At 36.7% G+C, this 20,246-nt stretch overlaps 1 protein-coding gene across 1 annotated transcript in view; it reads left to right on the top strand.

Annotated features, from left to right (window-relative positions):
• Nucleotides 1–167: 167 nt before the first annotated feature.
• TARBP1 (TAR (HIV-1) RNA binding protein 1) overlaps nt 168–20,246 on the top strand; it is a 38,506-nt gene continuing 18,427 nt past the window's right edge. The window contains exons 1-14 of the mRNA XM_009891150.1: nt 168–191; nt 1,236–1,305; nt 2,183–2,331; nt 3,427–3,479; nt 5,304–5,401; nt 6,655–6,790; nt 7,859–7,955; nt 8,812–8,901; nt 10,564–10,702; nt 11,691–11,787; nt 12,083–12,258; nt 15,487–15,584; nt 17,664–17,825; nt 19,433–19,626. Coding sequence (XP_009889452.1) covers nt 168–191; nt 1,236–1,305; nt 2,183–2,331; nt 3,427–3,479; nt 5,304–5,401; nt 6,655–6,790; nt 7,859–7,955; nt 8,812–8,901; nt 10,564–10,702; nt 11,691–11,787; nt 12,083–12,258; nt 15,487–15,584; nt 17,664–17,825; nt 19,433–19,626 — 1,583 coding nt within the window. The remainder of the gene's footprint in view (nt 192–1,235; nt 1,306–2,182; nt 2,332–3,426; nt 3,480–5,303; nt 5,402–6,654; nt 6,791–7,858; nt 7,956–8,811; nt 8,902–10,563; nt 10,703–11,690; nt 11,788–12,082; nt 12,259–15,486; nt 15,585–17,663; nt 17,826–19,432; nt 19,627–20,246) is intronic.

Raw genomic sequence — 20,246 nt, 5'->3', positions numbered from 1 at the left:
GGGGAGCGGGGGGGCGGCGGCCGGGCTGAACGGGGAGGCTGAAGGAGGAAACCCGTTCTTTTATTTTATTTCTGGTTTTTAATTTCCTGTCAGAATCGAGTCTGTTTTGGTGGTCTGCTGAGAAGAATGAGAAACTGCAGCAATTTTGGGAAACTTACATCTTGATAATGGAAACTTTGGAAGGGAACCAGGTAAGGGGCACCCAAAAACCTGCGCGTCTCATAGAATCATAAAATTGCTGAGGTCGGAAGGGACCTGTAAGGTCATCAAGTCCAACCATTAACCTAACCTGACAAAACTGCTTCTAAACCATGTCCCCTCGTCGTCGTCGGTGAGAGCTCACTTCTGGCGTGTGTGTTATGTTGAGGACTCCAGAGCTGGATGCAGTACCCCAGGTGGGGTCTCACGAGAGTGGAGTGTTGGAGGTGTTTTTATTGGGTAAAATATTTCCAGCTTTGGTGATTGAGAGCGTCTGAGTAAGCATTAACAGAAATATTTCTACTCCTAATTTTAAATAGTTAAAACACAGCGCGCCTAATTCATTTGGAATAAATTCAAAGCTCCCCTTTGTCTTTGGAGTAATTCCGCTTAAAGCAGTGGATTGAACTAAGGAAAGCCTGGGTTGCAGCTCACCGCAATGCCATGGGTGACCCGTTTCTTAGTGAAAATTAGCCTATTGCAACTTAACCTCTTTTCAGCAGAGGGGAGAGTACATCTGGGTAGAAAAGCACTTGTGGCCTTGGGTGAAAATTAATGAGTTTGACTAGGCATCCACTGTACGTGGCGGAAAGATTCTTGTTGACTTGAGGCTTCTGTGATTGTATGGTATTGTGGTAACTATTAGTCTTGACTGTCCCTTTGTAGTTATTTTATTTCACTTCATTTGTACATAATTGTTCTGTAACTGAGAGAAATAGTATTTACCAGAATGTTTAATTTTAGAGTTTTGTGCTGTTTTATTCTAATTTTGATGAGTAGGATGCTTGGTTATTAGGAAGTATTATTCTTATGATACAGTAGCATGCAAGTACTGTTTTTTCTTCAGTGCTAAACTACGATTGAGTGTTACATACCAAGTGTTGGGATCAGTTGCACAGGCATTGCAGGTTTGTTGAAGTGCAGTTATGTTGTCAATTACTATAATGGTGCTATTGAGAGTAAATTCTAGGCAGTGCCAGTGGCAGTTCCTAGGTTGAGATACAAACTACTTACATTACATCTGATTTGCATTTCAGATCCATGTCATAAAGCCAGTATTACCAAAACTAAACAGTTTATATGAGCATGCTTTATCAGGGGAAAAAGGTAAGACAACTTTTTCTGAAACATTTCCTAAATCTTAGGCAGTTCAGTCAAACTTTTTTTTTTCTTCTGCTGTTTTAGTAGCAGCTTTTTGTTATGTTTTGTTTCTCAAAGTAGCTGTTTTCTGTGTGGTTGTTCCAGTTTTTGTGGGTCTGCTGTATGCATAGGTTGCTTGGCGAACATGCACAGGCAGTGCTGCTGTGCTCCAAGAAGAAGAAATCATAACATATGCTTATTGCTTGCTATAATATCTTGAAATATTTTTTTTTCTGTCAGCAAACCCACCTAAGTGGTCCTTTTTCACTACGGTTTGCTTTACTTCAGCTAATGTGAAAATAAAGCAAAGCCAAAAGCCAGAGATTCTTGGGGTGAGTCATATGAGCCAAGTTACCTGCACAGCTCCTTCATTGGAAGTGGGTAAAGAAGGAATAAAATGAGTGCTGAGACAGCACGGTGAAGGGTGTAATGTCATCCCTTGTAGGGCAAAACGGAACATACCTAATTAGGTAATGCAAGATGTTAGAAGTTAAAGTTCAGAGATTTGTAAAGCGGGAAGACTATTAATGTGAAACTGTTGCAAGTGAATACAATGTTGAGATGAGGAGAGTTACAGGAAAAAGGACATTTTTTATATTTATTAGTCATTTTAATTTGTAACTACTAAAACTTAGAGGGTAAGTTTTGAAAGATGTGTAAATAAATATTTTTAATTCGATATTTAGCAGGGTACTTTTATAAATATAATAGCTGTAATCATCTTTTTGAAATGTCCTGTAAATTGACTATGATGTTGTCCAGAATGTCAGTATGCTGTGTGTTAGTGTGCTAATGCGTCACCGTAATTTCTGTGTCAGTTTAGAATAATTTGCTTTTGTAACAGGTTGTTGGTTGTTTCACCCATCATGGCACATGTGTATCTATAAACGAATGTTTGAGAGTGAGAATAAAACATTGATGAAGGAAGGCATTCTTCATTTTCTGGAGCTTTATGAAACAAAGCATCCTCCAAATTCACGTGGTTTTTCGGAGGTAAGGGTGTTACTGTTACCTGCCAGAACAAACTGATGCTGTAATTTGTAATATATATTAACAACAGTAGTGTTGGAATTGGACATGTTCTGTAAAAATAACATCTTAGCTGTGCGAGTGGTAGCAATATTTCTAAGTGGCATCAAATATATAATTACTTGAAAAATGGCCTGGCTAGAGGGAATGCATTTTTAAGTGTAGTCATTCATTCCTATATTGTGAACTAATGCTCTCTGTTTAAAGTTGGCTCCTAATTTACTGACATTTGTTACCAGAAGTGAAATTCTCAGAGGGATGGTTGATGCTTCAGATTTTTTTTTACCTTTGCAAAATTATTAATTAATACTAATTAGTGTCTTGGATAAGCCTGGCCAACAGATTTCAAGTCTGTGCGTACTGTCTCCTACTCAAGGATGGATTTTGAAGATCCATTGCTATAATCCTGTGAGGAGGTGAATGTCTCTGTAGTACAATCAGTATATTACTGTATCCCATTAAAAAAACATACTTACAATATTTCTTCCCACATATGGAATATTTTAAAGTTCTTAATTATTTTTTATTAGTAACATTTGTAGGCGACTCCCCAGTAAGCCTATGCTTTAGTAAGGAGTGATCTATATTATACTATTCTTTCTTCCTTCTCTTTTTCATAGAAGGAGCGTTGCCCTCAGATGCTAACATTTCTGATTTATACAAATTAAATCAGCCTCTTCTTGACTAACTTGAAATCCAGTCAACCTTAAAACGCATGCTAAATCTTCCTGCTTGTGTTGGCCCCTAGTCTTTCTTTTCTTTCATGTTTAAGTATCTTCTCACCATCCATTTTGCAAAAGGATTTCTTATTTGCCTGCTCCTTTCACAATGCTCTGTGAAATGTACCTTGTGAAAAAATTGCTTTGCTCATTTAGTCTCCTGCTTCCCCTTCTCTTTGGTTTCATACTCTTTTTGCTCCTACTAGTTATTACTAGCAAGAGTGTTCTCTAATTTCTGACTCTGTGCTTTTAAAGTCTGGTGAAATAAGTCTAGTTAGCCTCTGTGTAGCAGTGCGTTGCGAGTGTATATTTAGCCATTTTTCTTGTTTCCTATTATCAGTTTGTTATCGGACCGTTAATGGATGCCCTTTCAGAAAGTTCCCTCTATAGCAGGTAAGCCACTGATTTTTATTTTTTAAAATATATCTATTATTGGAAATGTATTCTAATAATAGTGGTTTGAGTATGTGGGTAAAGTCTTGGATAAAGGAAAACACATTAGTAAGTGGTGTTTCTGAACTCTCTGACAGGTGCAGAGTTTTTCAGGAAAGGTACGTGGCTGTGGGTTAAATGAAGCGGGTTCAATTTTATCCTCGTAACAGCAACATAGGGATGCCTCAAGGTCCTATTTTACACCTGGTGTTGAAATATTAATTTGGAAATTAAGTGAGATAAATAAATAACTTGAGAAGATAAAAAAAACCTTTGCTGTTTTCTTGCCCTACAGAAAGAAGGGGCTGCTCTAATTGTTCCCAGTTCATAACTGAGAAAGTGTTTTTTCAGTGGTGCCTGATTGTCTTTTGGGAAATGAATACTTGTTCACAGGAGACTGAAGTCAACAGATGACAGTGGCCTCTCTTGCTGTGAATACATAAAGAACAGATAAAAGTTTAAGGCGTTGCAAGTTGCTACACATTCATCGTACTGGTGGCGTTTAGTCCTTTGTGCTAGTTGTGTGGAGAGTACTGAGAATGGGGAGTACGGTGCGGAATGCAGTTTGTGCACTCAGCATTACATGCTGAGTGCAGTGGCTTGGGTTATTCAGCTAGCAACCTGAAACGCAGTTCAGAATGATGTTGGAGGAGCCTGGCTCCTGACGGGCTGACCTGGTTAGGCAGCTAGAAAAGTTGACACCACTTATGCGCTTTTTTGGGGGGCGGGGAGGGGGCGGTGGGAGGTGGAATGTGACTATTGCTTATTAAACTGGTGATCAGTTTGGATTGGGTGATTCTGAGTAAAGTGTAGTCAAAATAGTTTGTGTCATGTAAACATGAAAGCGTGACCTCTTAGGGCTCTTGCAGCAGTTAAGTGTTTTTTGTCTGAGTCAACTGGCTGTAATATGTTTTCCATGGGCATACGCTGATGGGAAGTCAGAGGTTGAAGCAAGTGATGAGTGTTCCAGTGTGTATGTTAGAGCTGTGTTGGATTGATGCTTCGTAATCTTCTCTCTTAGCTTCTATATTTTTGGTGAAAGCACTGGGATATGTAGAGGGGGGGTGCATGTTTGAGTATACCAAGAATATACTGAGTTAATGTCTGGCTGTATGAGAGAAAACTGTAAAATCTCATGACTGTCTGATGCTAATCCTTGACAGCCAGGATCCTGAGGCTTCTGATAGAACACAGGTTGTCTCTGTTGGTCTCATGGAGCATTTCTTCTGTTTTTACTTAACCTTCTGTGCTAATCAGTAGTTTTGTTTATACCAACTTTAGAATCTTGCTCCCTAGCACACTTGTGTAGGTAATTTGTCTTTACAGTTCTCCAGATCAGTCCAGTTGCATTCCTGCTGAGTGCCACAGATCTTGTCCCGTGGGCCTTGGCAACCCACTCCCGAAGGCCCATGTCGTTCTGCGGGTACGGGGTTGAACTGACAGTCCTGTTTCTTACTGTGGGCTCAACATAAGGTGCTCTCAGGCCTGAGTAACTGGACTTGAGGCTGCACTTGAATGCTGGTGTGTTCCACCACCATGCCTTTGTAGGTGACCAGAGACAGTCGTGCTGTTGTGGCCTTCCTCATCCCCTGTGTGTTTGCTGGGTGCTGCTGGAATACTGGGATAAGTGGAGAAGGCCAGCTGATGGACTCCATCTCTGTGGGGTGTCGGAGCAGTCTCTGCAGTGAATTAACCAGTGAACTGCACTTTGGTTTTGTTTAGGGGCAATCCTGCTTGTAGCTGTTAACATGCCAGTTGTGTATTTGATGTTTTAAAACCCAACAGGACACCAGGTCAGTTGATGGGAGCCTGTCCTCCTTTGGGAATGAGGCTACAGAAGTTTTTGGCTACTTATCTCATGCTTCTTCCAGAGGAAGAAAAAGGTATGTTTCAATTTCACCTTTATCTTGTTTTAAATGAAGAAATCTAATAAAAAATATGGACCCATTTTCCAAACCTCATGTAAACATTTACCACTATTTTTCTACATTACTTGAGAGAAAAAGTAGTTCTCCTTGTGGCAGTAGAGTTTCCAGAGAAGAGAGAGAGAGGTCTTCAGAGGCTTTGAGGGATGCTGCAGTATTAAGCTACAGAATTGTTTTAGGGGCAAACTGGAGCAGACTTAATGTTTTTATTTAAAAAAAAACAAAACCAACAAACTCCTAAGTTCTGAAGGTTAACCGTATTTGCAGATTCTTTTTTCTCTATTTGTTAGTGTAGACAATACTGTGCTGAGCAAAATCTTCAGAACTGTTCTTTTTTTTTTTTTTCTCTTTGTTTTGGGGAGGGGGGGGTCTTGGTGTGGGTTTTTTGGTTTGGGTATTTTTATTTTTCAACCTATGTGCCAGGCTTTTTTAGTCACAACTTGTGTAGTTAGGCTCTCAAAAGAGCCAGTCCTAGTCTGAAGCTGAGTAAGGATTCTTTTATTGTGAGGTTGGATGGAGGAAGATTTCTGAGATTGTTCCAAATTTTGGTGTCAGTGTAGGCTGAAAAGAAGCTACCTTTGACAGACCAGAATTTAATATCTGTTCTAATTGGATTAAATAAGGGTAGACCAAGCTCTGTTCAGTATCCTGTATCTACAAGTATATACTTATTCTGGTAGGAAACAGTATACGTGTTTGTAATGCCATAGATGGCCTATTCTCTGCCCTGTCCCAAGGCATATCTTTTGTCACAAAATGGAGAGTCTGTGAGTAGCAACCCTGAGACTGGGTGACCTGCTTCTGCAAATTGTGGCTGTGGTGTCTTGTTGAGGCTTGTGTTCGGCGTGCCAGCATCTGTTAAACCAGTTGAATCACCGTGTACTTTGGTCTGCCATCACATGAACTAAGTAGCAGCTTAAAAAAAGGCATTGTCTAGTACTCAAAACAATCAGATCTAAAATTCTGTTACTGATCATGGTGATTAGTGCAGATCACCCAAGCCAAAATTTGGTTTATTTTTGGTTATCTCCTTACTGCATTACCTTACTGACAGATGACTTTGCAACATACTTTTTTCATTGAAATAATTAGGAAACTATTCTGCTGTCTTTCATTTAATTTTCAGAAATGATTGTAACACTCTCCTATTATTTAAATGCATTGGAGAACAAGAAATCACTCTGGATTGTTTTGTTTACTTTTATTTTAAGGTAGTTTCCTGTTAAAATTTATTCAGAAGATGACAAGTAGGCATTGGTGTGCTGTTCCCATTTTGTTTCTTTCTATGGCTCTGGCATATATCCCTGCGTGTAAAGTGCTGGGTGCTGAAGGACTTCATGCTTTAAGGTAAAATGCACTGCATTGTGTTCTTGCAGACTTGTAAAGAAATGTGCTGAACATCTGGAGAGTTGGGATTTAATTCTTGTTTGTTACTTCTGGGAGGATGTGATGGCTGTGCATGGGAATGGAAGGTTCTATCTCCTTTATGTGTAATTCACAGAGGAAAGCAATTCAAGAACCAGCGTATTTATATCTCTGTATTACTTAAAAAAATGAGTGTTTTGCCTTTCAGTCCTTTTCCATCGCTTCTTTTTTGGCATAGTTTTTCCCTGGTCTTCCATACTTCCTAACTGATACATATCAAACTTTTTCCTTTTTTTCTAATTATATTAAAACCTTATTTAATGGCATCTGAGGCTATATCAGGGGACAGCCCACAAAACTGAAAACTGAGACACTTGTAAATAAAAGCCTAGGTAAAAGTTCTTGGCATGCATATTATCCTTAATCGCACTGATGTTTCTTAAGTGTCTGCTTTCACTTCCTAGAGCCACGAAAAGGCAGTAATTATTCCAGTGTAATCAAATTTGAGCTTTGAAATAAAATCTTACTAGTGGTGGAAGGAATATTGGATAAAAGTAGTTTACCAAAAAAAGGAAGGCCCCAAAAAGTCAGACACACCTCTGCTGATAAAAGATCATTTAAGCTTTCTTAGAGTGTTGTGCTAGAGTGAGAATTTGATGGCAAACATATTTTATTTCTACCTTTGTTACAGATAGAAATGCAAATATTAAATTACCAGTTTGAACTGATGTGACCATGGGGATTCTTTCTTTAGTTGTTAGGTTATTTTTTTGTTGCTGTGCTCCGCTGTGCTCCCCTCTCCTCCTTTTTGTCTTGTCAAGTATATGCTTATCCAAGTTTTATTGTCAGTTTTTGAAAATACTTATACCATTAGTCTTGGTTCCAGATGGTATGCTGTCTGATCAGGCAGTGATTGCATTACACTTAGTAAAATATGTTTGTTAAATACAATCTAATATATTGAAGATGGTTAGTAACTAGCAAATGCATGAAAACGTTTAAACTTCCTAAGTGTGTGTTTTCTACAGTGCATATTTTTCCTCTTTCCAGAGATGTCCTCCAGTGTACTATGATTACACATCAGATTTTGTTGCGTGGAGCTGCTCAGTGCTATCTTCTTCAAACAGCTATGCATTTGACAGATGTGGTGAGTTTAGTTTGGCTTTTTTTTTTTTCTTCTTTCTGATGTAATAGAAGTACACTAACACTTTTACAGGGTAAACAAGGGTAAAAAAACCTGCAAAATACAACATGGAACAACTGATTTTGCGGGATTTGCAATTTTTTAAGTGACTAAAAAAAATTGTGCTATGTAAGTATGGGTATGCTTCTGTTAATTTTGGTTTTCATAAAGATGTATTTTTTCATTACCTTTTATTAATTGATGTTTGTAGGGTTTTCATGCAGTAGTTATGGAATAGTATCCTATTATGGTATCTGTTGTATAAAGTCAGCTTTTAACAGATATAAACTAAGTGGACTTTTCTGAAATACCTAAGAGAATAAAAGCGTTCCTAATACCAGAATGCGAAAACTACCATTAGTGTTGAAATAGCAAGTGCTTAATTATTCAGTAGTCAAAAGTATTCACGTTTTGGTTGTCTTATAAAATGCTTGCTTTCTACATGAGTAGCCTGTCTTCCATGTTGTCTGTTGTGGATATAAACCTGTCTGAGCAGAATTTCATTTTGTGAATGCAGATACAGTACTCTTACTCATTTAAGTACATTCATTTAAAAGATATCGTCGGTGAATAGCACTATTCTTCTAGTCATTCATTAATTTTTAGATAGATTTTAATACTTGGGGAAAATTAAATCGTGTTCCCTGGTAAAGATAAGTTGATCCAAAAGACGCAAAAATGAGTCTCTCATAGAAAGGAAAAAGTCAGTTACTTTTTCTGAAACTTCTGCTAGATGACAGCAAATATCTTGAGTTGTTAGATAGGTTTTATCTGTTGTATATTATGTTGGCAACTATTGTATTTTGATTAATTTCTTCAGGAGAAAGTATCCCTCCCAGAAATTTCAAGCTTTCTTCTGTCCCTTCGACCAGAAGAGTCCCTAAGGAGAGATACTACGTTATGGATGGAGGTGAGAACTGAAACTGGTTTTATGGTCATCAAACACTTCTGATTTAATACCTATACAAATGCATGATTTACTATTGCTAGTTTAATATTTAAATACTTAGCTACTTTTGCATAGGTACATTATGGGATTTCTGGATGTGGCTTACTGATGGATTTATTTTTCACTTGGTAGCTGTGATATCTATTTATTTTTTAAATTCTATAGTGGGACTGATGTTAACCCTAAACAAATTATTCAGCAGATTCAAAGTGGAACAATTCTAAGTGGTTGACGGAAGGGTAAGGTAGGCAGGGAGAAAAATAGGACTTCTTCTTTCTTTGTGTAGAATTCTCAATTCTGCAGAAGAAAAAGCTCTTTCTTGAGGCACAGGTTTGGTTTTTTAACCCCTTCAGAGCTTGGATGCTCCAGTTCATTGTGTTTCCAAGAGTTCATTTGGGTACTCAGCTGTTGGGTGTCACTATAATGAAATGCAAATCAGAATCAGGTCTTACCAAGACTTTTCGTCCCTGAATACTGGTGCTTTAAGAGACTTCTGTGTGTTTGTCACAGTCCTAGACTTCTGCATCCTCTGCCAAGATTATAGGAACTAAAATTGCTATTAGTAAGCTTGTACTGGTATCTGTAATCTCTCCCATGAGGTATCCATGCTCACTCCTGTAGGTGGTTGGCTTGGGCTTCTCTCTCTAATTTTATTATGGATACCGGGTGGATGTAACATCCTCAACTGAAGCTGCCTCTTGCTCATCAGAGTCCACGGGCAGTTACTTCTGTATATGATATATATATTCTCTTTGTGGCTACTTCCTTCTCATTTCCCCTCAGCTGTCTGTTGTAAAAATTCATTTAATGGAGAAGAATGCTGTTTTGTAATTTTACTCTGTCTTTAGAGGGATAGTCTGCTAGTGTGGAGCATGTTTCCCCTACTTCTAGTTATGAAATTACTGTCCAAGATAATGTGGATCCTGAATGGGCCAGTATATGGGCCAAAAAAATTGTGCAAGAGTTGCCTCTGATTTGCATGTTGTTTGGATGAACCCAGCGCTGGTAGGAATAACAGGGTAATATCAAAGGGAAAAATGTGCCTACCACGTAGAGTGAGATCTTAAATTTTAAATTTCCAGAGGATCTGTGGCTTATGTCGTTGCAAGATACAAAATGCTATGAAAAAGCCTCAAAGAAGAAACCATTTTATGTATAGGATATACCGGAGCCAACTGAATATGTAGCCATAACTTAGGCTAGCTGTACAGCAATATAATGATAAATGATTGCATGGTGTCCTCTTACTATGTACGCTGTGCTTTGCATTCTATGTTTGATTTTTGGCATAAAAGTTTAAGAAAATAAAAAAGTAGCTTTCACTAGATAACACTTGGCTGTGGGAAGCCCTTTTGTGATAAGGGAACTCGTATTGGTCTTGCTTATTTTTAAAAGCTTGGATTATATTCTTATATTGGTACCAATAATCTTTTTTGGGGTACTCTGAATTACTCTTTGGAAGAACCTTTTTTGATGTTAGAGGGGAATAGTCTGCTAAGCTTCAAGGTAGAAACAGTTAATACCCCTTACTATTTAACATTGTTTTAATGTACTGTTATGTTGGTAATGTCAGTACAGAGCTGGTGGGTATGGTTAAATAGTAACATACTGGTTTTAATTTAGCTTTGCAGGTGGTTTCAAGTGAATGACAGATGCTTCAGAAAGTCTGTAACCTCTGATTTTGAACATCAAGAGACATCATCATTATGTCAGTATGTACGCAGTCTTGTGGGAGAGTACCTTAAGACACCAGCAGCTGAAAGTAAGTTAAATGTTTATTAATGTAAAAAGGTTCTGAAGATAATTTAGACCAAAAAAAAAATGCAAAATCCTTTGGATTTTAGAAGAGCTGGTTGTTTATATTATACCTGTTCAAGTTCTACCTAATTTGTGGTATTCATGACTCTTAAGTCTTTATTTTCTAATTCCAGTTTTCTTTCATAAAATACAGTCCTGCAGTATTAATTGAAAGTTAAGCCTTAACATTCAGTTTTAATGTTGCACTGATGCTTGTCCATTAGATTTTTTGTTTCTTTTTTGATGGTGTGTTAAAGTGCTGGAGGATGGGGGCAGAGGAAAGCACAAGGGAATGTGAATAGTTTTGGGTTCTGTAGCCTTTCTCAGCAGAGCTTTGCAAAATCACCGAGTATATTTGTGGAGAAAGATGCCATTTAATAATGCAGCTTGGCAGCTCGTTAAACACCTTCCTGCATAGTGATGTTCTTTTGGTCTTTGACCACTTGCAGTAGATGAGCTGCCACATGTTATAACCAAGGAAGGTTAATTTTAGGTTTTTTTTAATTTCCTTTTGACAGAATAGTGTTAGTTCTTCATATAACTTTCAGCTGGTCAAAATTACAGCTGTTGTTTCTGACAAAGCATAATGGAATTGTGTTCTTTGGTAACTTCATTTGAATATGCTAATGTATTTTTTAAAGCAATAGTAAAGTCTGTTGGGAGCTACTACATAATATATGCTACTATATAATGTAACACATTGCCTAAAATTTATTTAAGCATAGAGGTCAATGAGATTACCCTCTTTGAGGTGTAAAGAAAAAGCAATTGTGTTTGAGTTTAGTTCATATCTAGATACAAGAATGCAAAAAAAATAGTAGTAATATTTCTGGTAGCATTAATTGTTGTTATACTACTAATTTATTTTAATAAGTTATAAACACAAAAGTTTTAAAAATTAACATGAAGGTATTTTTTAAATACTGTGGAAACCTTAAAATATCTTTAATCAGGAGAAAATTGCTTTATGCCTGACTGGTTTGAAGCTAAGCTTGTCGCAACAATGATTCTGTTGGCTGCAGACGTGGAGCAAATGAGGAATAAGTACAGGTAAGTATGAAATACCTTATTTTACATTTCTCTCTTTTTCAACTTCCTGACTCCTGAAGGATCCGGTAGAAGCCTGATCAAGTCAGGAAGTTGTCCACTTTTCTCTGTAGACTTTCGGTCAGCCTGATCATGCCTTAGACCTTGTTCAATTGTTGCTGCAAACATACTGGGTAACATTTCTAAAGATACTTAAGTGACTTGGAAACATGTGTCCTATTTATTTCCATAAGTGATTTCAGCACTTAAGGCAGATACTCAGAAGAAGAATTTCTTTTTAATTTTTGTTTTTGTGTAGTGGAAAAAGCAACATAGAATGGATTGAACTAGAGGCTTTCTTGAACCCTCTTCTGGATGTCTTGATGAAACTTGGCAGTAATGCTTACATACCAACACTGAAAACAGATAAAAGCCTACAGCTTCTCTTGAAGTTATTGCAGACCCGTTCGTTAAAATGTTCCAATACGCAAGATGGTTAGTGATATCTTCAGTATACTGTGTCTTATATTAATTACAGTCTAAGTAAAACTAAGGTACTTAATGTTTTAAGGCTATATTGTCAAATTAATACTAGTCTAGAAGTGGTAAATGTAAAAGTTGATAATCTGGCATATCCGTTACAAAACTGAGCTGTGGGTCTGATCCTACAGGGGCTCTTCTGAAGGCGTCCTGAGAGCTGGGAATTGAGAATGTGGAATGCTTCTGAGAAAGCAATTGTTATCCATTAGGATTAGATTAGCAGTTAGTTAAAATTTGGAGAGTGTGACTGTATTGCAAATATTCATAGGCCTGTTCTTTGCCAATGTGTGGGTTCTGTAAATTGGTTAGATACTTCAGAAAGAAATTAGTACAGAAATGCAGCCTAACCTGCTTAGTTGCCACAGGTTCAGCCAGAACCTTCCCTGAGTGCATAAAGTGATTCTGCTAGACATACTGTTTTCCGAGTTCAGCAGTAGGTAATTTTGTCTCAACTAATGCTGTTTAGACTGCAGAAGAGAGGATGCCTCTGATTATTTCACAGTATTAGGCATGATTTCAGTAGGCATGCTTAAATGAGTTGCCTTAATTTGACCTTGGTTACAAGCAAGGAAGTTAAGAGGTACCCACTTAAACACAAGTCTGCTGATCTGACTCTCTGTGAGTTTTGGCCCCCTGCAGATTGAGTGCTTTAACTTGTAGGCTTTTCAGGGGAGTCTGAACAAAAGCTGTGGAGTCCTTACTACTCCTTTTGTTAGAACTTGGTCAGTTTGTAACCAGGATAGACCTATTTTTTTTTCCTGAGAGCAAATATTATTTTCATGAATTTGATGCTGAACTGGAACAAGAGGGATCTTGGTATTTGGTTTCTGCTTCCCTAGATTATTTGGATTTTTTTCAGTGTTTTTATAGCATGGAATACAAGAGTAGCTTTAGCTCTGTGGCCCATGCTCCAGGCTCTTACATGAAAAAAAAGTATTTCAGGTTCTGCATCCAGGTTTTGTTAAGATGTCTAAATGCAGCCCTGAAGTAAATGCTTACCCTCATTTTAAAAAGTGCTTTATACGTTCAGCGTCCATTTGAATTTTAGCTGTTCGACTGAATTATTGAGCACTAATTATGCAGACTGTTAAAGTTCATGTTGTGGGGTGGTCTCTGACTGCTGGAGTGGATTCTTTCAGATGAAACTAAACTAGAAGATGTGCCCCAACTGCCAGTGTGCATTCAGTCTATAATGAGAGGCTAGAACAAGCTTGAAGCAGGTCCCTACAAAACACATGGGACTGTGTGTTAGATTTTTAGTATGAAGACTTTAACTCTGTAAATTTCCTTGTGTGCCTTATTTCCTTATGTGTTTGCTAAAGTAGATGTAATTGATTGCTCCCACTTTGGGAATTTTGATGCCCGACTTAGCGTGTGAAGTTCTGCTAACAGAGTTCTTGAGGCATGGCAAGGCTGAGCATCACAGTTGTCTCCATCCTTTTGAACTCCCCCATAGGTACTCCAGTTCATCGTCAGTGGAGTCTTTCAAGAGGCTTTCAGAATTGGACTTGTACTATAATGTCATTTTGTGTTAAGTTAAACAAGGATTGCTTTTCTTTTCTTATATTATTTTCTACAATGTTTTCATGCTGCTTCTCCTGCACAGGAGAGCCGAGTAATGAATCTTGTTTCTGCAGCTGTGAATTGACTGTGTTGAGGGGTGGGAAGAGTAATGCTGTAAAATACAGAAGTTTTGTTTCTGTGTTGATTAAACAGGAGATGAAAAGTCCTGTTTGTCAAACAGAAAATGATAAAATGGGAGGGAAGAAGAAAGGAATTTAAGTTTGTGAAACAAAAATAATAACGATTGGGAAGTCTGTTATTTTAAGAATACTGTAATGGGGATAGATGTCTGAAATGCGTGCTGAAATCAGCAGCATTTTTCTACAGGTCTGTTGTCTGTTGTACTGTTGTTAGTCCTCACTATTTTAAACAGTAAGTTTTTGCTATTTTTTTTTTCATAGTCTTACAGAGCCACTGGTAGTGAATTGGATTTTATGTCCAACATGTTTATCTGAAGAATTTCTGAATTTTAATTGCAGAAGTTGTTTTAGTGATTTGAGATTTATGATGAAATGTGATAATAATCTGATATAGTTTGATGGTTTGTTCTAAACGAATTAAGCAGTAGAAATGCAGTCCAATGAACCATTTTAATAGGGAACATTGAAAGTAAGTACACTATAGATTTGGGACTTCTGGAAATAACATCCCTTTATATTTCTATCTTTTGAAGGGCTTCCATTTCATCATAATTTCACTACATGAACTGTAACTCAGGGTCAAGTCCAGGGAAAACAGCAGATACAACCTGTGAGAAACTCTCCTAAATACTGAAACTAATGACTGATACTTTTAGAACAAGATGTTCATGCAGAGTATTTTAACTCCATTTTCATATTGATATGTTATTTCTTTGGCTTTCAGTTTAGCCCTTACCCTTGAAACACAGACTGAAGTGTTTGTGGTTAAATATATTTTACCAGAGTGACCTACCTCCCTTGTGTAATAAACTTGTGTCTTTTTTTTTGTGAAATGCTATGCACATGTGGTAGCCTCGTCTTGTCTTAGAAAAGTTATCGCATTTCATGTTATAACCTTGTGTGTTCATTTACAAGTTAAGCCAGGAAGCTACTTGACTGAGTATTGTAAGATTCCTCTGTATCCAAAGCTGAATTACTTCTAAACAGCAAAAAAAACAAACCCAACCAAAAAACGGTTTTCACTTCTTTACATACTGGAAATGAATCACTGCATTTTTCCTCACATACAGTTATTGCTGGATATGGAACTTTTGCTCTTTATTTTAAAGAGCAAGTTCATTAATAAGCTGTTTGTGCAGAGGGGTGGGAATAGGCCAAGAGCATGTGTTTAGATCTTGCCTCAATGGCCAGTCCAGCCCAAACTGCAACAACTGGAAAATTTGCTTTAGTCTTCTGGTTTTGTGTAGGTTTTGGTTCACTAATTCATGATAGGAAAGGATATCACCTGGTTTGATTCTTTCAGACTTATGGCTTACGCTGCTAAAGAGTGCAGACCTGTTTCAAGGTATCCTAGATATTTGAATACTTATTACTGTATAACTTTGACTCTGTAACTTAATTAAATCTGCGTGATATAATAAACTTCTAAGGAAATTGTATTTCTATATGTTAATACGTTTATTTTTTCCTCTTCGTACAGATGGGGTATTGTTTTTTATCTGGAAAGCTCTAGTGACACCTGTGGAGAGTATTCTTGAATTTGTTCTTCGACGGCTTACTACAAATGACTTAAGCACTGTAAGTAATTATTATGAGACATACTTTGGTGTGGTTTTGCTTGTTAACTTGATTTACCAGTGTTCCTAATTTTCACATCAAATCTTTAAATACCTAGAAAGTCAATTTTCATAAAAACACTTCATTAACTTTTTTGAGTGGGCATGGTAAGAATACAGAAAAAAAAAAAAGTGTCTTGACAAGTAGTATTTAATGTCTGTACTCCATATTCCTTGTTTCTTCTCAAATCTAAAGAAATCGTGTAGTAAGAAATGATGAGTAATATATCATACTGTATCGTATCTGCTAGTACAGTTGTGGACATAAGATGTTTGGAGTACAGAGACTTTCAGTACTCAGCCTGGTTAACATCTTTATTGACTATCTTCCACTGCTTGCTCTTTGCTGTTGCCAGGAAGTTTATACCCCAGAGAAACCTGTGACTTTAGAAGCAAAATTACTTGATGGTAGAGGAGTTTGACTTCTTTAAAAATACCCCGTTGAATGTATCAAAGAACTGCACAGCTTTTTAGTGAGAGAGGAGGTACATGTTTCCTTCTCTAAAGAACTTTCAAGTCAAATGTAAATAAAAAGACAAAACGTGTAAAGCAAAAACGTTTACAGACATTTTGAGATGGAGAAGGAGGAATTAGAATGTAATGTGGATGAGGATGATAATGTTATTTTTGGAAGAAAACAGATTTGAGAAAGAGGGTTTGGTGGAAGTTAAAAAGGAGGCTAATTCTCAAAACTCAAAAGCTCAATGAAATGCGAATTAGGAACTTTGAAAGTGAGGTAAAAATAGATTAGGAGTTTCAAGTGAAGGATATAGAGTAAGAGAAAATGAGAAGTTCCACGGTCTTCACAGTTTTAATTGTGGCCTTTAGTTGTGTCACCTTTAATTTTATATCATAAAAGGCAGAAAACCAAAATAGAGATTTAAAGAGAAGACATCAGTTTAAGGATTGTTAATTTAGTAGATTGTATTTGGATAGACTATTGGGAAGGAGGGAGAAGACCAGAAATATTGGAGAGGAAGGGGCAACTGTAACAAGGACATGGACAAAAATGTAAAGCACCAATTTTAGAATTATTTAGTGAAGAGTCAGTTTAGAGAAGAAAACCCGTTTAGGATTTATGGAGAAAGTTATGTTGACAAGTGTGCAGAAATGATAATGAACAGAAGTAAAATTTGCTGCTTGTGTTTGGGAGAGTGAAAAAAGTCTGTAAGTTGGAGGGAGAGGCAAGCATGTCTTTCTGCAAGGTTGGAAACTTGGAGAGAAACGTGCAGCTTGGGTACTTTCTCAGAAACAGTATGGAAAGTACAAATTGAAGAGGAAATGCAAAGAAAGAAGATAAATCTGATAGTGGCAGGCCTCAAAACATGAGTGTGGTGGGAGATTAATGTGAAAAGTGGTCCTGAGTCAACGCAAAAGTTAAGAGTTGAGTTGGGAGAACGGCTTCTGAAGGTAAGTGAAAATTCAAAGGTGTGTGTTCTTTCGAAACTAGGTGTGTGTTCTTTCTTTCTGCTGTTCCTTGAGTAGAGAGCTTTATACAGGGTTGTTTTTTATGATATGTGGAGAGAAGTTGCAAATACAAGAGAGGAATAAAAAGCCATAAAACAAGCAAGATATAGCCATGAGATAAAATGTAGTTGGGGAAGAAGTGCAAAGCACACTGTCGAGCGTGTACCAGGTGCAGTGCTGTGCTGTGATCTGATAACCAAGTTGGCTTTGAACACCGCTTCTGATGCTCCGGCTAGCTCAGGTGTTTTTACATGGTATTTCTTTGGGACCAGGAAGGGAAGTTAATTAAACTTACCAATTGAAGTGGAGATTTCTTTCAGAATTTCACACTGTTTCTTCTAAGGCATACTTCAGAGCCTTAAAACTAAAAGAATCTGTAAGATGAAAAGATTTTAAAAAAATAATTTAAAAGAAATCCAAACACCCCAAAACCCCCCTAAATTAAATAGAAGGTTGTTCAACTGCAATGACTGCTGTTGTTTTCCTTCTGCTATCGTTATTACCATTAGTTTTCTTTTCAGTTTAAGTTTCCTCCTCTTAATACTTCAGTTTACCTTTGTTTCCTCATTTTTAGGTTGGCGATCTGGATCGTTGTGATCTATACCTAGCTTTAATTCCAGAGATAATGAATTTGTGCTTGCAAGTCAGCTGGAAGAAAGTACCATCTATCAAGAATTTCATTTTGTCCCTGACAAATGCATCTATTCGTAATCTCCAGGAGAGAAATTGTGAAGAGGTAATTTAATATTATTTACAACAGTGAATATTAATATATAAAAAAGTAAATATTATTTTTAAAATACTTTATTTGTAATGCTTATATAATATTTAGATTATATATAAATAATTACATAAACATATGAGAAATGCAACTTAACGTACACATATTTATATTATAAATATATTTTATATCTTTATATATGATATACGTATTCACACAACCTTTTTCTGACGTGTGTGTATATATATTCCCTAACACATGTCTTTAGTTGGCAGTGTAATGTTAATGTAAAATATTTGCAGCTAAGATTTTTAGTACTTTTGTTTTCTTACTTTTTTAAGAAGTCTATGTAGCTAAAGTAAAACTTTAGTTGTAATAATGGGCTATGTGTACTCAAAAGCTTTTTCCTCTAATATGAAACAATCTTACCAAGGAAGTTACTGTTAAATGAAAATCCTTTTGTATTAATGATCTGTTGAATCTCCAAGCTGGAACATACAAAGAAAAAGAAATTCCAGAACCCAGCATTGCTTTGGCTTTTTCATATAGTTATGTTCTTTGTTTCATAGTTGTATGTATTAGGCTAATGTATCTAGATGTATCTAGAATAGATGTATTTTCAAAAGTTAAACATTAATAACTTCTGTAAAAAGAGGAGAATTTAGGTAAGATTTGTTGGGCTATATCTTTGGTATCTTCTGGGTTGAATTATTGATCAAGAACAGTTAACACATTAAAAAGGTTGTATGTATTGATTTGCTAGGTTTCCTTTTCTAAGGAAACAAAGAACAAGACTTTTTTTTTCCCTTTGGTTATGTGAATTATGTACTTATTCTAGTAGTTTCAAAGTAAACATTTTATGGTTCAAACTTAGCGTTCACTGGGGGTCTCTACCAACATCTTTTGAATTCAGTAGAATTGTATTGTTGTGATGATTTCCTCAGTTGAGTGCATCTTCAGTTTAAGAAGTAAAAAGAAACCACTGACTAATCACAGATGAGAAGAATCTTTCCTGTGCTCTAGACAGCTCAAAGTAACTTGAAGATATTTAAATAACATTGAGCTTTTAATACTATTAGGGAACTATATGCTTATTGATGCTTTTCTTTATTGAGACTTCTTATTTAATGCCTCTTTGAATATACGCATTAATCACACAAAATAATCGTAGGTGGTGGTGTGACTTTTTAGCTTCTTGGAGCAGTTAGTATGTGGTATTTCACATTTCAGTTCTCTTGGTGCACTGGATCTCAGACTACATGGACCTGCATGTTTTCTCTAATTGCTATCTAGCAATATATATAAATTGCTACCTGGCAAGATAGAAGCGTTTCATCATAGCTGAGCTAGGCGCCTGCACTTTATGAAGAAGTAACTGTAATTTGCAAGATTTATACTCTTTTCAGTGCTTGCAACTTGTAATTGACTGCTCTGACCCAGCTGAGCAAAGCTATGTTATGCATAGGGTAAGAAAAGAAGGAAGTAGAAGGATGCAGAATTGCTGCCTTATGACATCTGAGGTGATACAAATAGAAGGGTTATCAAATGTGTCAGTAGCTTGTTTGTATCATAATAGAAGAAATTGGTCGATGTTTGTTCATGTATGATTTTGTTTTAATTAGGAGCCGAAGCTTAAAGAACAGATTAAAAAAGTAGTTAGCATGGCTTCACTTACAGCAATTTGTGAGATAATGGATGGAAAACCTGAAGCACACCTTGAATCTCTGCCTTCTGTCGATGCTCTGAAAAGATTTATTTCCTTTTCTCAATACAATGAAGTATTAAAGAAGCCATCTTATATTGAAGAGAAAAGTAGGTATGTCTATGTTATAGCTTCAGTAATTCTCCAGAATAAATTTGATTACTATGGAGCAGTGGTTAAGATGCTGGCTTTTCCTGTTTTTTTCTTTGATAACTTTTTGCCTAGATAAAAATGAAGAATTCTGAAAACAAACTATGCATTCAGTTACTCTTTTGTCTTAACCTTCAGGTTTTAGAACATTAAAGCAGCCATAATTGATCGGACCAAAGGTTCTTTTGCTCAGTCCTCTAGTGCATGTATATATATATATATATATATACACACACACTGCATGCATGTGTATATACACAGACTCTGCACCAATCCATGCAGGTCAGTTTAAATGGACATTATTTACTGTTGGGGAAGGGAAGCCCAGAGCAAGCGTGAGGGCCAAAACCCAAATACTTGGTTAACAAAAAAAGTCTGCCAGCATATAGTGATGTTTCCATTGAATACTCTCCCAGATGTTTATGACCAATGGGACTGCCTGAGCCCAGAACGGATTTTTCTGTGTTTAAAAAAACTTTCTTCCGTGAACTTGTCCAGTCTCCCCTTGAGCCTATGTAAATTTTAGCATCTAGAAGAAGTATAGTGATTTTGTACAGTTAAGCTGTTCCTGGTGGAGCAGGAAT

The sequence above is a fragment of the Charadrius vociferus genome, unplaced genomic scaffold (genome assembly GCF_000708025.1).
Source record: "Charadrius vociferus isolate BGI_N301 unplaced genomic scaffold, ASM70802v2 scaffold78, whole genome shotgun sequence".
In the NCBI taxonomy this organism is placed as follows: Eukaryota; Metazoa; Chordata; class Aves; order Charadriiformes; family Charadriidae; genus Charadrius; species Charadrius vociferus.
Note: the sequence above shows the minus strand (reverse complement) of the source record. Positions and strands in the feature narration are given on the sequence as shown.